Raw genomic sequence first — 17,615 nt, forward strand, 5'->3', positions numbered from 1 at the left:
ATAAACTTCTTTTTGATTTGATATCTCAATTTTTCGATCTGGACACACATCAGTTGAACCGAAAAACCGTTGCATAAGTGTGTACTCAATAAAACTGTCACATCAACGAAGGTAAATTATTTGTACGCATACAAATGCATCAGTTAACGGCGTTGACAAAAACATCCGTGAACTTTGGTTTTGATTTTAATCGAATGTAGTTTGCATTATATATTTTTTTCTCTTTGTCGCTAATTAATTTTTTTTGCTCCAACTACCCAAAAAGTGTCGAGAAAATGAAATGTGCAGAAATGATTAATATTGCGGTGTTAACGTTGAAATACTTGTAGCCAATTAAAATGATAGTAAAATCAATCAACCTCGCCCTAGATAGGAATTTGTTGAAATCTATTTTCAAGATGCCGGAATTTATAATTAAACAAAGGAACCAAGCCTTTAAACGGCAATGTAAGTTTAAAACGGATGAATGAATGATCTGGAATGCGTTTACTTTTTGGTATTCGTAGAAAAAATTGAGCATTAAACCCCCATTGTCTGTGGTAATCGAAACAGATCATTCTTCATTTTTACTGAAAATCATCATCGTTTGTATCAATTGGTAAATATGCTTTCGCTGGTCTTTTATCTTTAAATTATCGAAATTCCAACGTCCATTGAAGAACAGCGATCGAAATGTGACTAGAACAACATGTTGAGAAGACAAAAGACGTGAAAAAGTGAGTAATGCATAGTGTAAAGATATGTTGCTAGTTAAACGTTTCGATCGAAAATATGATAAATAAACGTGGAACATTCGTTGTTCGTTTCTTTGAATTTCAGCACTACTCTCTCTCTATCCCTTCGTCTGTATCTCTTTTTTCTGGTCTATGTCTGTGTCATTTGTGTGTTTTCTTATTTCTAATTGCTGTTTTATTTCGTTGCTCGTGTTTATCTAAAAGTGAGTGCATTGCGAGGTAAAGTGAAGAAAGAGCGAAAAAGAGATATGAAACGACGAAAAGTGAAATGACAAATTTGTAACATAAATTTACCGAAACTCGACAAAAAAAAATAACACGTACACATTAAGTGGCTTATGATTTTTGTATGTTTATGTTTCAGGCGTATATTTTTTATGAACATTTTTTTTACGATGCGACCGAGTTTGAATTTAATGACAATTGTTTAGACTGAAGCCGGATGAGTTCCGAGTAAAGTACGTTTGTTTTTTTTTTGTCGGTCGTTTAACTTGTTCATTTGGCATTCTTCTCTCTTTCTCTTCTGTGTCGTTGTTGTCTTTTGTGTTGAGCGCGACAGTGACATCACTTAAAGCCAAACCGAATTTTATGAACAGAACATCAAATAGAAAATTTAAAATGTAACCTGCAAACCATTTTGACTAATGATAATGTCTGGCATTTGTTTTGTTATTGTTGTTTTCGCTGGTATTTAACTATCATTGGAATGCATTGCTTCGACACACATACACAGTGATATGGACAATGGTTTCGAAAGAAAGTAATCTTATCGTGCATCTGACAAGGTTCATTTTATTTTTATTTCATGCGCTTTTTACATCTCAAAATTGTTACTAGCGCTCATTTCAAGCGTATAAAGTGTTTATATGCAGTGCTTCACTGAAATAAAGCAATAAATTCTGATTGAGCATTTGTTTCATCATTTTACATAGGCATACATTTAATGGAAACATTCTAGACCATTGAAAATGGATTTTTTGAAGAATTATAGCGTTTTCGTCGGCTCAATTCAAATGAAAATCGACTATAAAACCAATTAAGAGAAATTCATGACGAATGCATTACATTTGATGGTTGCACGGTGTAAAATAAAGGCAGATTAATGCAAATCTCACATCGGTATTTTTTTTTTCATTGCACTTGTACATCATGATGCAAGACTAATGAACTTCATCGCCGACGATATATTTTATTTTTATGATTGATGATGGAAGTGGGCTTACAAAGTTATGAATTGATCCAAACGATCAATAAAATGCAATTCAACGATGTGATAGGAAACATCGAAACACAGATAATAAAAATAGCAATGGATTGGCCGCGTGCGTTCATACGATAAAATAAAAAATGTTACGATAAAACAAATTTGTCGAGAAAATCACGGCGTTGCTTTGGCGAGTGAAAGAAAAACAAATTACTAATCGTTGCACGTATCGCTCAACTACGCAACTAAATTTAATTAATAAACTTCGCTATTTTCATGATAGACAGTCTCATACGAGTCCAGTCGTATGTCGCTGCGTCAAAAAAAAAATTTTTTCTCTGTTTTTGTCTTGCATTTATGTTCACATTAACGATTCAAACAACCAAGTAATCATTTTTAATTTCTCTTTCATTTGCTCAAATGAAATAATATGACGAGTTATTTAGCTGTTGTGTGGCTTGATTGAATTCGCCTTTATTCGATTCAATTTCCTGGCGATGAAATGAACGAAACAACAACAACATGAAATCGTTTTACATAGAATGAGTACGGGCAGCCGTCGCCCAATAAATGATATTTTAAGATCTGCTCAATATCGCATATCACAAATTAATGCAGATTATGTTCAACAAAAAGTGCATCTGTGTCGTGAAATGTGCAAATAGTTTCTGGTTTTTTTTTTTTTTCGAATCAAGCGATCAATCAAAACTTAATCGATTGTATGCCTTTTTTTTTGTATTTCGTTGGCAAATGAAATTGGTGCCACAAACAATGAGCGTGCTTGTCGCTTTACGCCCATGTCTGTTTTATAATTGCAACAAACTACTAAACTTTCCTAACATTCATATCATTCGATTGTCGATGGTCATGTCGATGACGATCGATTTGTATATTTTTCACTTAAATATCTTATCTTATGATTCATTACATCGGGGCACCGTTGAGCACGCTTCGATAACGCTGTCACAAACAATAATCCGTTTTAATTGAAATCATTTCATACAAATACCCATTCACTGTACCGATTTACGACGCACATTGATATACACATAACGATAAAAAAAAAGAATGTTGCGTACAAACATTTCGATTCGAATGAAATGACATTTGTATTAATTAAGCGCTTCATCTGTCCAAACCGTTGTCAGATTTAATTCAAAATAATGCGATTTCATTGCATTACACGCCTATTTAGACCATGGAAACCACCAAACAAATTGATTGACCATCAACTGTTTAAGATGAACATGTTTTTTTTTAACGGCAGTCGGAAAAAGGTGTTGTTGGCTTGCATGTTAGATGAACTTTTTACAGTTCGATTTCGGAATGAATGTTGCAAATTAGCATATGGACTGTGTATCACCATTTTTATTGGTGCAAATTAAACAAGTTTCAATGGCAATTATGTTGCACATCATCTTAAATTGCTTTTACGATTGATGTAATTCTACGTTAATGACTTATGAAGATTCGTACACCGAATTAAATCTTGACAGAGGCCGCATTTGAAGTACAAACGCATTTTTGTGCATTTGTTTTCATATACAAGTGTTCTGAATCATCCCACCTCTTGGACAAATATACAATGTTCATATCACAATTGTGAATTGACAAAAGAATAAATTTTCTTAAAATTAAGAAAAAATATTTAAAAAAAAAAAAAAAAAAGATTTGTAACTATAATTCACTTTCAAAGATGAATTTCATCGGTGATAAATCGGTTCATTTCTTTGACCTCCATTTTTTTCCTCTCATCTTTTTTTCATTTGTTCAAACTGAGACATTTGCTGATTCAAACTGGTTTTAGTGCGATAGAATTGTAAATGTGGAGCAATTTCAGTTTCTCAAAAAAATAAAATCAATTTCATTCTATTCAACGCATCAAAACTCATCAGATGGCCTAAATTTCATACGAAAACTTGATTTTCTTTGAACACTCAAAAGAATTAATTGTTTATAAATCCAGTAGTTGTGTTTAATACATTGTTCATATTCATTCAAAGTCTCGTCGTGGAATTTACTGCCGTTATGGCCATTGTTTGATTTCACTTTAAAAAAAGCATTTCTTTAATATTGCTATGAGAATATGATAATAAAACTTCGAATAGAAATATATTTTGCGATAACATTCTGAATGTTCGGACATAGGAAAACTGATCACGTTCACTTATATGCTAAGTCACCGTTTATTATCTCTTCTTTGTTCGTCGATGGGTAATCGTAATTCTATACTACCTGCATGCCAAATGTACTACTGATATTGACGAAACCGATTTTCCATTTTATTTAAATGATTAGATGTCAATTTACGATAATTTTATCGTTGCTTGTTTTTTGTTTTGTTTCGAGCGTCTTTTGAACCATTCAAACGCTTTTCACTCGAAACAGACAATCGATCATATCGAGTTTTTTTTTTGTTAAATTAAAGGTACTCACCCGTCGTTGTTGTGATTTGCTCCGTAAACGCAATGGATGTGGTGCGCCTCCGGGTGGTTGTAATGGCACACCAGGCTCAGGAATAACTTGTTGCACTGGACGCTTTGGTTTCAATGCTAATTTCTTCAAACAAACCACTCGTTTTTCACACATTAACGACACATCGTCGATTCGTTGCAGTACCTGTTAATAAGGTGAAAAAATATAACAATTTTTCAGAATTAAGTTAATTAAATGATATTTGGGGTGAAAAATTACAAATGTAAAAAAAGAACAATTCCTTTCATTGATTTTCAATCGAATTGAAAGACGAAAATATAATTTTTTATTCGAAATGGTAACAAAAGTTCGTTCTTCAGCCGAGGCGCTTTTCTCTTCCTCATATTTCTCCGTAGCATTTCTCTCTTTTTTATGAATTCTATAGCCAAAAACATCAAATTATCTCCACTGAAATCTGGTCGCTTGACTTAAAGATTACCCCATTGCATTGCGCAAAATGAATGATTCTTAAAACAGTGGGAATGAATCGAATATTTCAACAAGAATAAAACAATTAACAGAATTAAAGTTGATGCTTAAATTATTGATTTGAAGCTCACCGCGGGATGATTTATACGAAATTAAAATTTCCATTAAATTTTCCATTTCAAATTCTATTAGGCGAATGCATAAATGAGTTTGAAAAATTTCGATAAAATTCTTGAGAATCTCATTAATAATAAGCAACAAAAGAATAAAATGTAAATGATTTGAAGTCATTGCTAAACTATATTCTGATGTAAATGTGTTGTAGATTGTTTTCCTTTTAAATCTTGACGCGATTATAATTCAATCAAACAAACCAAATGAAATAATGGTTTGATTTAATGAAAACTTAACTGAGTTTTTGACTTTCACACTTTGCTCTACAATTGGCAAGCAACAAATTATGATTTTTGTTGTTTCACATGGTTTTCGAAAGTGAAGCAGAAAAATGGCTGCTAATTCACATCATCGTCAATTCTTTCACGCATTTGAGTACCTCATCCATTATTCCATTAGACAAATTGGAAAATTATTTCGTTTTATCATAATTAGTGCGGTTGATGATTAGCGCGTTTGGTATCTTGCGTTTCGTTTTATAGAGAAAACCATTTAAATTTTGCATGATTTAAAAAGCAAAAATACATATGTATATATATTATCAATGCCATAATAATTTGATGTGGCAGTGAACATGTGTTTCAATTCTACATATATAATGTAAAATTCAAATGGATAAATAATAATGGATGGGAATCCACTTCTAATGGGGAAACACACGAATCAATTTGTTCACTTAAATTACAAGCGAATAAAGAGACTTGTTTTCTATCTCTCTTTTGCTATGTCTTTTAATTTGATCACTGCATTACAAACATTCTACGTCAATCGTTGAATTCAAGCGATATTTTACCGTTTCCGTTCTTTACATGGTGTACAATTTTACTCCATCGAGCATAATGCGTGTATTATGTATGCAGTAGCAACACGACTACTAGATCCGAACTTCGAATGGTTTCCAAGTAAAATTGAGCGAAACATTGGTTTTTAGTCTAGTTAAAAAAAATTATCTCTGTGTAGTTCTGTAATTTATTGCATAATCGCAACGACATCATTGAACAAATCATTGAACTTGTACGTTGTTGGGTGTATTTGGACCTGCATAACTAACGATACATGAGCACACACACACAAAAAATTCTATCTGCATTGTGGTGGTTTTGGTGCGCACCTTTCCCTAGTCTATCGATTTTGTGGCAAATCGAAGGCTGCACACAAAATATATAACTTAGATCGCTAAATGTACGATAGTAAATTGCAAACATTCGTAAATTATAGGTGATTGTCGGTTTTATTATCGTCTCGTTCGTTCAAGTTTTTCGTTGCTACATCGTTCGTTTGCCATTTGATATTGGCCAATAGCCGAATGTGGATCTTTCCGATGACGGTTTTTTTTGTATTAATATGCGCATCACAACTGAGGCTTCTGCCATTGTCGTTCGCAATCATGCGATGCAGTTTTCGCTTCTTATTTGGTGTATTGACTAGACAATTTGTGCATTTAATTCGTAACCGTTATGTGTTCGTTATACAATCAACAAATTGATTATTACCATTTCACGTGGATGACAGTGTTACGCGCACATGCACTGTTTTTTTTATGAACAAATGTCTTCTAAGAAATATACAGTACATTTTTTAGTCGTTACATTCAAATATATAAGTCAGCTTTGCACCCATTTCCTCATTATTATTATTATTGATCCTTAATTGTCGATGCGATAACTTTACGGAACGCGTACAAGCATTTTTTTCTCGGTATTTTTTTTGTTCGAATTTATGCGATTGATAACAAACGACTTATTTTGATCGATATGTAACCACACTGCATCACGCAATTGCAAATTCCTCACGATGGTACAAGTGAGATCGCCTATTTTTTTCGTTCAGTAAAAAAAGTGCACAAGAAATGTATGCTCACATCGCATAAATATTAATTGTCATCAATCTTTTCCTGCATCTCTATGTTTGTGCATGTATTTTGGTTTTAACAACACGATCAATGGATCTGGTCTGGTAGATTCCATCTGACATTTTTTTTTTACTTCTTCGGCGAAACAAATTATTGATGTAAATAAATTAAATGGTTGATATCCTGTTGGTTTGGTAATCGATGTCAATACATCTTCAATTGTTGTTGTTGTTGTTGCTGTATTCTTTCTCTTCAATCAAATGACGAGATCTTTGAAGTTTGTCCAGATATGACCAGTATTTATTTACTGTGCAATGATGTGATTTCTAATTCTGTGTACGAATGCTTCAACAAACACAAAAACCTCATTTATTGCTTCTGTCCATAAGATAGTGTTTTAAATACGCTATCATGACGGAATGTGTTTGTGATCGTTGACCGTAAATATCATTCATTACACAGGAAATCTTCGAAATAACTAAAAAAATAGTAATATTATTATCATTACACAAAATAAACCGACATAAATAAAAACCAAAGTGCCGAGTGAGATAAACTGTATATATATGTGTGTGTCTTCCAGTTAGTCGTTGCAATAGAAGACACTTGTACGCTTTCAAGCAAGCAGCTAAATCGTCTGGAGAAAAATGTCAAAACCACTTTCACTGTTCACATGACGACGGTGGTCATTCTCTTCCGATTTCCTCTCATTTTTTTGTATCGCCTCCAGTATCACTGAGATGGTTTTTTGCAAACAGCATGTGTTTCGTTTTTTTATATATCTTCTAATCAATTTGCAAGTACGCACAATTAACAAGATATTTTGTTTGTGAAACGAATATGCAACTCTACTCGTTTTCACATTTGTTGCGCTTTCTGCTGCTACTGTTGTTGTCATTACGATGTTACAATGAAATTTTTGAAGATGCATAAAATATCCATTCGAATGGATTACAGTTTCATGGATATAAATTTCTTTTCATCTCTACTTTGTTATAAATGTTATCACCATCATTTGGTGATTTCATACACAGACAATGTTCGGGCCAATAGTTTATCGCTTCAAGATGACAATTCCGTTTCGAACCAAAGTCTCTGACCTTTAATTGTATTCAACGATTGTTTCAATACTTCATTACCATTTTCACATTTCTCTTGCTGAAGGTAACCGTACATTCAAAAACCATCCTCGGGAATTGTGCAGGTCAATCGATAATTGTTTTTTATAAATCACAATGAAATATTCCGATCTTTAATCACAACTATCGTGAAATTTTTGACGCATTCCATTTCAAACATAATTTTTACTTTACCAAGTTTATTACTTGAAGCAATTAAGTGAATATACCCCGTGTAGTATACGGGCGCTAAATGGAAGTCGCAGGCGCTCTTATTTGCGCTTTGGAAGAGGAATGACCGAGAGCGCAAAATATTTTGTCGCGCTATCGAAGATTTCTCTTTAAACATTTTCGCATAAAGACACAGCAACCGAATATGAGTTATGTATACAGTACATACAGTCCACAGAGTCGCTCAATATCATAGCACACTATGCACATTGTGCATACTATTCATATTGTGTGCTATGCTAGTAAGTGACTCTGTCGACTGTATGTACTGTATGTATAACTCATATTCTGTTGCTGTGTCTTTATGCGAAAATGTTTAAAGAGGAATCTCCGATAGCGCGAATAAGAGTGCCTGCGACTTCAAATTAGCGCCCGTATACTACACGGGACGTAATGCAGTTTGGAAAAGGGAATGCGCATTCATTAAAAACAATATTTGAATTAGCGAATTTATATGAAATGCCGTTACAATGACATCGGTCACAAAAGACTAATAGTTGGACTTCAAACAGTGATATTTTTTTAGAAAAATTTGACAATGTTTCGTCTATGTTGGGGCATTTTCTGTTTATTGAAATTAATAATATAGGAAAATTAACAGTAGCCACTGGCCGAAATCAAATACTTGGCGGGCGCGGTAGGGTCACAATGCTCAATGCATCAGTTTCCAAATCATAATAATTATTACATGAATCAATACATCGAATCCGAACAGCGGTGTACATTCACATCATTTTGCACAGTCATCGCTGCCAAATTATTTATACGCAATTAAAATCATCTGTTGTGCAGCTCAGTGCGCACTTTTTCGATTCATTATTATTATTTTTTTGTTTTACTTTTCCCGTTCATCTACATTGTTTTGATTTGGTAGATTGTAAAGCATACGGGCATAGTGGCTTGAAGTTGAGCGGCTTCTCAAATTCACGCTATAGTGTTCACGAGTTCACGACACAACCAACAAAAGGAAGTAACGATCATGACATAGCGCGCGAGAGAGACAGAGAGAGAGAGAAAACGCGACAAAGAAAAGGCACACAAAGCTTAACTTTAATTGGTGCAATGAATTTTCAAGTGTAACGCAAATCATGATCTTCCTCTCTCTCTCCCTCTTTCTTTCTCGCAAAAGTGAAGAAAATAATTAAATTTATGTCATAAAAAGTGAAATGTGTTGTTGAATTTAATTAAATTGAAATGATTTATGAGTTGGCCAGACAAAAATTTTATTCTGAGTGAAGTATCGTTGAAAGTCGACAATATGTGTTGGCATTTTTTTCAACGACGACAACAACAACAACTATTGACTTCCATTGCGTTTGATAAAATTATCACATTTGGTTTTTCAGTACAGATGACCCAAATTTATACCGAAACGTACGCGCACACATTTCATACGAGCGCAAAATAAAAGATAAAATTAATAAAAAAAAAAAATTGTCAACAGATAATGATAAATGAAGTGAAAAGAAATCGAAACGAAAAATCAGCAGCAATGCTTTTGTCTCGAGCGTGCTTCATTTCATTAATTAATTTTTACCGCTGCAAGAAAAATAGAAAAGACTTCGGCGTGTGTAATGCGAGTCAGATTGTTTTTCATTGCGCGACTGAAATCAAATAATCTACATTTGAGGTCGAAATTGAGAGCACATCACAGATGCTTCTGTTGTCGGAATTTGTGTTTTTTCTACTCTTTTTTTTTCATTTCGCTACAAAAAATTTTTCGTACATCGTCTCATTTGGTATGTCTCATTTTCTTTTGTTCCATAAAAACCAACATACAAAATAATACAATTATTCTGAAATTAACAAAAATGTTCGCTACTTCGGCACATTTCATATTTCACAGCAATTCAATCCAACACACCTCGACTTTTTTTTCATTGAAACGATTCATATACACATACAGAGATTTTTTGTTTGTACAGTCAATTTGTTATTTTCACAGAGAAAAAAAGGTTTTTTTTTCTTCATTGATTACGCTTGCTGACAACTGCTGACAGAACTAAACACAATTTAATAAAAAAAAAACACGAATGCCTAAATGACCTTCGAATGTCGCTCTTCCTTGTGATAAAACTACGTAAACAATCTGCTAAACATTCAAGTGATCAAAGGTCAACATACCACACACTTATTCTTTCCTTTGCAAAGGTTTCAAACTATAGTTTGTCCTTACACTTGAACATTTCACTATCGAATCAATTGTTTTCATGAATTTATTTTTAATTTGCAAATATTTAAAATAAAATTTGTCACCATTCTCGGCATTGGCCCAATGCTAATGACATTGTAATGAAATTGTATAATTTGAAAATTATTTGGTGTGTTATTATGGTGTGTCACCGGATAATCTATATTAAACTCGAACAAACTAACAAGCAGACCGTCCGGAATGCGTTCACAATCACAATTAAAATTGTTGTGATAATTTTGAATTTTTGTGTTTGTTAGGAAGTTCTATCATTTGAAAGGCGTATCTGATATCCCTTCAGAAATGGTATGGACATTATGTGATGATTTCAGAAAATTACAATCTTTAAATTGTGAAATTCTTTGTTTCCGATTTTGTTTTTTGTGGTACGAAGGTTTCGTTACATCATTTTAGATAAGTGAGTACAACAGTCATATGTGGATTATTTTGGGATAAAAAAAGTCTTAACAATAACGGAATGGTATAAGTGTTAAATATGCTTACCTGTGCAACGAGCGCTTTTGTTTCGGGTGTTGCACTTTCTTGAAATACATCACGCAATTCCCTTGGACTAGACGTTATACAGAATTCACTGGCGGACAATACAAATTGTTGAATTTCTTGTAAGCTTTCTTCCGCATATTCAGTCGATATTGAACATTTTTCTATACGTTGTGATGCCAACAGTTCAATGCCACGAGCACACCAGCTGTTTGCCTACAAAATAACGTACAACATTCATTTATCGTTTGAGACTTTAAACATGACATTGCCTATACTCAGGCGATTTATTTATGTATGCTGTAGAACTGTTAGCTTTGGACTTTAAAAATGAAGGTGCATTTTTTAAAGCGAAAAGCGAATTTTCTTTGAAGCGCAAAGCAAAATTTCAAAATAAACGAACCTTTTCAACTCGCGTCATAAGATCACGACTTTTCAGTAGAATCTCAAGACGTCTTGATAAACGTTCAGTAACCATATCACATACACGTGATAATTCATCACATTTTGGTTGTACAACTTCTTTGGGGCAAGCTCCACGAACGCTGATCAATTGTTGGCCTATGTATGAAAAAGAAATATGTAAACGAAGTGATAAAATTCGAGTATGAAATAACAATGATGTCTATTTTACCTATTGCGACAACTTCTTCAGCACGTTCAATGTCAACATCGCACAATTTTTGAAAGCGTTTTGTGTCTTTGATAAGTGTATCAACGCGTTCGACCGTCTCACCGATTTCGGTCATTTCCGAAACGATTTTTAGATGTGAATCAAAATTGATCTGAAAATAAAACATTACATAATAATAATACAGCTTTCTTTCGTATTTATTTGATGTATATTTACCTGTAATTCACGAAAATCTTGTTCAAAACGCCTCAAATCCAAGCACTGTTTCAATCGTATCAGATGCGTATTCCAAAAATCATCAAACCTTCGTTCAGTCTCTTCCAATTGCACCAAAAGTCTACGATAAACGCGACTGTCGTCAGCATTTACATTTAAACAAAGCGGTCTAAAATGCCCTGCACTGGAATTTATGAACGTGGTTGGCGAAACGATAAATGTCAATGGAGCAATTGTCGATGCGCACGAAGAACAAGAAGATGCACAAGCCGATGGCATGAATGGTGATGAACAAGAAGAGCATGAATAAAATGAAAATGTTGATGATGGTTGTGTTGTGAAGTACAATGATAATGAGGATTGCGAATGGATGGTGGTGCTGTGTTGAATTATTTGCTGATTTTGTGATATTGTTTGTGTTGGTGGTTGTGTTTGTGGTTGTGTTAGTGTTGGTGCATGTGTGTTATGTGTTTTGATGTTTGTATTTATGTTATTGTTGTTGGACGATGGAATTAATTTGGTGTGCATATCGATTAGAAGAATCGATTCGCTAGATGTGACTGACGATTCGACTGTTGCTGGTTGCACACTTCTTCGGAAGAAAAATGATGCTATCGATTTGAAAATAGTAGAACAAAGGGATGTCGATGACGACGACGATGGCAACGACGGCGACGACGAAGAAGAGGAAGTGCCTTTTATCATTTCTGAAAGCATTTTGGTTGCCATTTGTGTTTGTTCCGCTTGTACGGTACACGTCACTCTAATTATGTCATTGATATTCCGTTTGATGTGCATTATCGATATGCAAAATTGCGCAAAAAAATATAGTTATATGCCATAGTGTGAAACATTTACGAATACACGTGTAAATTAGTTTGTGTTTGTATGTATGTATATGTGTGTGTACATTGTACATAGGTATAAAATGAATATGGTTTTATTGTTATTATTGCTATTGTTATTTAAATGTGCTTTTGCCGCTAAGTTTCACAGCAGCCTTTTAATAATTGTGATGAAAGTGATGCATTAAAGCCAATGGTGTTTGTTTTTTCTCTTTTTAGTTCAGCGGCAAATGCCATCCCGGCAAAGCGGATCGATAGCAGGTGCCATACTTCAGTGTTACCAATTTTTAATGGAATAGCATTTTATATTGTTCCCATCGATACCAATTGATGTGTGTATGTAATTTAATTGTGTTCTAAAGTACATTTACCAATGGCGGTTTTCATCATATTTTCTAGATTGCAAAGTTAGCTAAAGCATTTGATATAAGCAAATATTTTTTATCGTTTTCACACACACGCACACACACACACACACATTTAATTGGCTAAGTAACTATATCAATTGGCTAAGTAACATGAGTGAGAATGAAAAAGACAATCTTGCAACTCATCTTTGCTTTCATTAGAACTGTCATTAGCACAGTAGACGTTATACCTTCCGAGAAAGAGGTGTGAGATGCAAAGTTGACATTTTATTTTCACCCATTCATTGGACCGTAAATTTCGATAAATCTTATGTAGTTGAACTATAGTATTTTGAACTACAGAATTTGAATTCTGAACTTCGTAAAAAAAATTGTTCGTTCTACATTATACAAATATATTTGAGTGCTGCTATCCAATCACAAAGATTCATTTTTAAGCTCAAATAGTTTTCAAATTGTACTTTTATTACTGGCAATTCTTCAATAACAATTGTGAATTAATGAGAGGGAGAGTCATGCACGAATTGGGCTCATAAAAATCGCATAATGAAAACATTTGCCATAAAAATTTGAATGCAGAATTAACATTGGCTTGAATAAATATTTCAAAATGTGATTACAGAATGTTATCGCCAATCTACAGCTAAATGTATTGTTTGCACACATAAAAGCAATTTTTCTATTCTCGTCTATAATATTTCCATATTGAAGGGGGCAATGTCAAGCTATACACTCTACTGACATAGAAAAATCAACATTAATTTGCAGCAGAAATCGGTCGCCTTGAGATTCCGTTTGATGTGCACACATGTGACAGAGAGTGCGAGAGAGAGAGATAAAGTGCATCATTCTAAGGAAATTGTTATTTTAAACAATGCGAACATTTTTTTTCTTCTTCTTCGCCTCAATATCATATTGATGTTTATCAATAGCTAAAGAGCTACAAATTGCGCATATAATGAGAAAATACTGGTGCGTCGTAAATCATCTGTGAAATTGTTTGGCGGAAGTTAATTTCGAAAACAAGAGTATCAAACACATTTTGACTTGTTATTGTTTTTTTGTTTGTTTGTTTGTATATATGCGCACAATGTACAAGTGTACAGCCATATGAGAATACACTTAAATTGACTTAATTAATTAAAGTGAATGAAGAGTATGCGGTCTATGCGCATCAAATGAATATTCATGCGTTTTACAGTGCATCATCATTTTGATATTATTCACATCATACAGACATGAACACTTGAGCAATCAAATGCAATGATTTTTGTTCAAAGCCAAACAAAAGAAAAATGAAAGCCAAACCGATACCAAAACAAAAAATCATCAATATAATCACGCAAACACGCTGCGCATTCCAAATTCTCAGCCCGATTCATTGGTGTAGATAGAACAAAAATTATGTGCGATGAAAACTACGCAAAGCACTTTTGGCACCGAGAAAAATGAGAAAATTAAGAACAAAAAATTGAAAAACCATTAACATTTTCAATTGAACCATTTCTTCTTGCGCTTAATGACGTTTCATCTTTTTCCATTTCCGATGAAATTGTAAACATTTTATACGCTTATGATGTGAGTGTGTGTGTGTGAGTGTGAGTGTGTATGTTTTATTTATAACAACTTCCAACTTCATGATTATGACGAATGGGATAACAAATGAATGAAACAAAAAAAAAACATAAAAATCATAAATGAAATGCAATGCTGTAGCAGAAGGCACTCAGCTTTTTTCTAGTTTGATCAAATCAAAAGAGAATTAACCTGATATTTCAGCGATATAATTTGGCTTAGCTTTCTATGTAGGTAGTATATATTTTGTTGTGAAATAGGAAATGTTGCTACAAAATATGAGTTAAAGAACCACAAAGTAAATGACAGAAAATCGACCAAAGACCAGTGCAGAGCTACAATAATACATACTAAAAAAATTTATATCATGCTACTGTATTCACATCAATTCAACACAAAATACGAATTTGAAAATGAACTTTTAGCGTTTGTTCAAGGTCATTTTAAATTATCGAAATTGAATTGAATTGAATTTGATGTGTATGTTTGTTGTTGTTTTTTTTACAGCCCCCAGTCAGATGAATGTTCCAAAATGTTTTTGGTTTGTGATTTACTTACCGTTCGGTCGTGCTAACATTACCCGTACGCTCGGAAAACTCTTTAATTTCACTTGATCGGAAGTCATCGAGAAGTCTTTCACCGTGTTTTGCAGCCGCCAATATTTCCTCCTGTTCGTATACATTTTTACAAAATTAATCACATTTGATTTTTTTCCAACTCAGAGAAAATGAAATGATTTCAAACCTTTAGCCGTTCATATTCGCTGCCTTGTTCATCGAGTAATTTTTGTGTTGCATCCACGGAATTGGGGAATTCGGTGTCGTGAATGACTCTCATAAATATATCCAAATTACATGACACTTGATGCGTTAAACTTGAAAATTTCTCCAAACACTATTATCGCGGCACACGGCATTAGTCACCGAAAACAAATAAAAACGCCCCAAAATACACGGCGATGGGGTTTTTGTTTTGGTGTGCGTTCCAATGAAAAAAATAAAACAAACGAAAATATCATTAGTAAATTGCTGAAAAGTACGAAATTCTTTGGGTGTAGTAAAACGGGTAAAAAAACTTAATTATTGTCTTGAGCACATTCTTTGCGGCACAATTTCTTTTCTAATTGAAACTTTCAACGGATTCACAAACGAGTAAATAACTTTATGAAACCAAACTATCGCTATGTTGGCTATGTTTATGAATGAATGGTGTCTAGGATGAATGCAAAACATTTCATTGAAAACTATTTGATATATTTTTATTAGTATATATTGCAATACCATGATTAATTTGCTTTCGTTTGTTCGTTGTTATGATTATTTTTCATTTTTTTTATTTTCTATAATTCACATTGTACTATTTATGGTGACATTGCGCGCGCTGAGAATACAATGCACTGGCAGTTGTTTTGTTTGAATTTAGTTAACTGCTCTCAGTTCAGTTGTTCACTGTTCATTTCCCCCGAAGTTAGCCTGTGTATTTGTACGTTGATATGGTCATTTATCACGCATTTCAAACAGTTCAAGTGGAAGGCACGTTTTGGGTGCTTTTTTCATATATATATCTATACATATTTTTTTTGTTCATTTGGATTTGTTTCATTGGAGGCGCAGCATCAAATTTGGATGATACGATATGGTGTTATATGTATGCAAAATGAATATAAGTTGAAATCAAACAAAACATTTTACTGTCACATAACGTTCTCTGTTTATTTTAAATGAAATGAATCATACATTTCCCGTGTATGAACGAATTAAGCAGTACAAAGTGATAAAACAAAAATCTTTGTTTGTTTTTTTTTTTTCATTTTCGCGCTGTCATTATAATTTCTCTTCCGATCCATCGCTGCATGCGATTTACGCAGACACCCATCGTTTGTTTGCTGTTGCTCGCTGCGGCTCACTGCAATCTAAAACGAACTGCTCATTTTACAGACGTTTTGTTATCAAAACAAATCGAACAAACAACAACAACAACAACAAAAAATCGCTTACATTCCAACAAGGTGCACACAATTAAATTGAGCGCGCGCAACTTGAAAATTTCATCGGAATTACACGAAAAAACACTTTTGTGCTTGGCTGCATGAACTCTTTGCTTCATTGAGCAATTGTAATGAAAAAAAAAATATTTTATAAAAAATCGTTCATAGCACGTTCAAACTGAAGCCAAACACAAAATAACCTGTATGCATCATCTGATGGTATGCAAAAATGCGGCTCGTTGAAATTTTACTTTTAAATTGCTTCGTATTCCAAAGCTATTTACAAAATGTCGAATAACTCCAGCCTTTTAAGATTTGTATTCAAGAGCTTATTTCATGATTTTGGATACAGGCCAAATTTCGTACGCATTGTGCTTACGCTTTTTCGAGAAAAGGCACACAAGGGTTTCAGTAATAAAAACAAAAAAAACTATACTATTTTTATTATCAGCATTTATTTTATGATTGTACACTGTACTATCAAGCCTTTGACCGGTAAAAGACACACAATAGTTCCGTTTGTTCAATGTTCGCACTTCTTGAAACATTTATTTACATAAAATCTTGAAAATTAAGACGAAATATCAACACTTACGATTCGCTGTTGAATCCATTCATGGTGTGAGTACATCAATTCACCGCCCAAATCTTGCGTTACTTGCGATCGTTCGACGTGCGCAAATAAATCGTCCAACGATGCACAAATCATTAAACGAAACTTAAAGTCTTCTTTAAAGAACTTTGAACTAACTTCAGATATGGCTTTTTGAAAGAAACCGGCCGGTCGTATGACGTAAACAACATGAATAATGCCTGGAAAATAAGACTGCACACACAAAAAACGCATTGATTTTTTGAATGTTTTGAAAATGGTTGGAATGTGATCAGAGCTGTTGTTGGCATCGTGTGGACACTAGTGAGTGCTTGCACTTATTCTAACAAAATCTTTTGCGTGTCAGGTGCCACACATAGGTACAAGAAAGAGATACATATGTTTTTTCAAGTGCCGCACCTGCATGCAAGACAAATCAGCACTTTCAAGAAAATTTCCCGCACGCTCTACGATACATATAACAGCTCT

The 17,615-nt window shown here is 33.6% G+C and overlaps 1 protein-coding gene across 6 annotated transcripts in view; it reads right to left on the minus strand.

Annotated features, from left to right (window-relative positions):
• The window catches only part of LOC116345285 (guanine nucleotide exchange factor DBS), an 89,399-nt gene that overhangs the window by 52,245 nt on the left and 19,539 nt on the right, over positions 1 to 17,615 (minus strand). For 5 of the 6 annotated variants that reach the window (XM_031774520.1, XM_031774526.1, XM_031774524.1 and 2 more), the window contains exons 5-12: positions 17,130 to 17,360; positions 15,292 to 15,441; positions 15,106 to 15,215; positions 11,760 to 11,943; positions 11,544 to 11,694; positions 11,313 to 11,470; positions 10,913 to 11,125; positions 4,375 to 4,557 (exon numbers count right to left, since the gene is read on the minus strand). In XM_031774520.1, the coding sequence (XP_031630380.1) occupies positions 4,375 to 4,557; positions 10,913 to 11,125; positions 11,313 to 11,470; positions 11,544 to 11,694; positions 11,760 to 11,943; positions 15,106 to 15,215; positions 15,292 to 15,441; positions 17,130 to 17,360 (1,380 nt within the window). The remainder of the gene's footprint in view (positions 1 to 4,374; positions 4,558 to 10,912; positions 11,126 to 11,312; positions 11,471 to 11,543; positions 11,695 to 11,759; positions 11,944 to 15,105; positions 15,216 to 15,291; positions 15,442 to 17,129; positions 17,361 to 17,615) is intronic. The other variant, XM_031774521.1, reaches the window with a different exon arrangement.

This window comes from Contarinia nasturtii, unplaced genomic scaffold, assembly GCF_009176525.2.
Source record: "Contarinia nasturtii isolate CC-2019 unplaced genomic scaffold, AAFC_CNas_1.1 Cnas_scaffold_1240, whole genome shotgun sequence".
Classification (NCBI taxonomy): Eukaryota; Metazoa; Arthropoda; class Insecta; order Diptera; family Cecidomyiidae; genus Contarinia; species Contarinia nasturtii.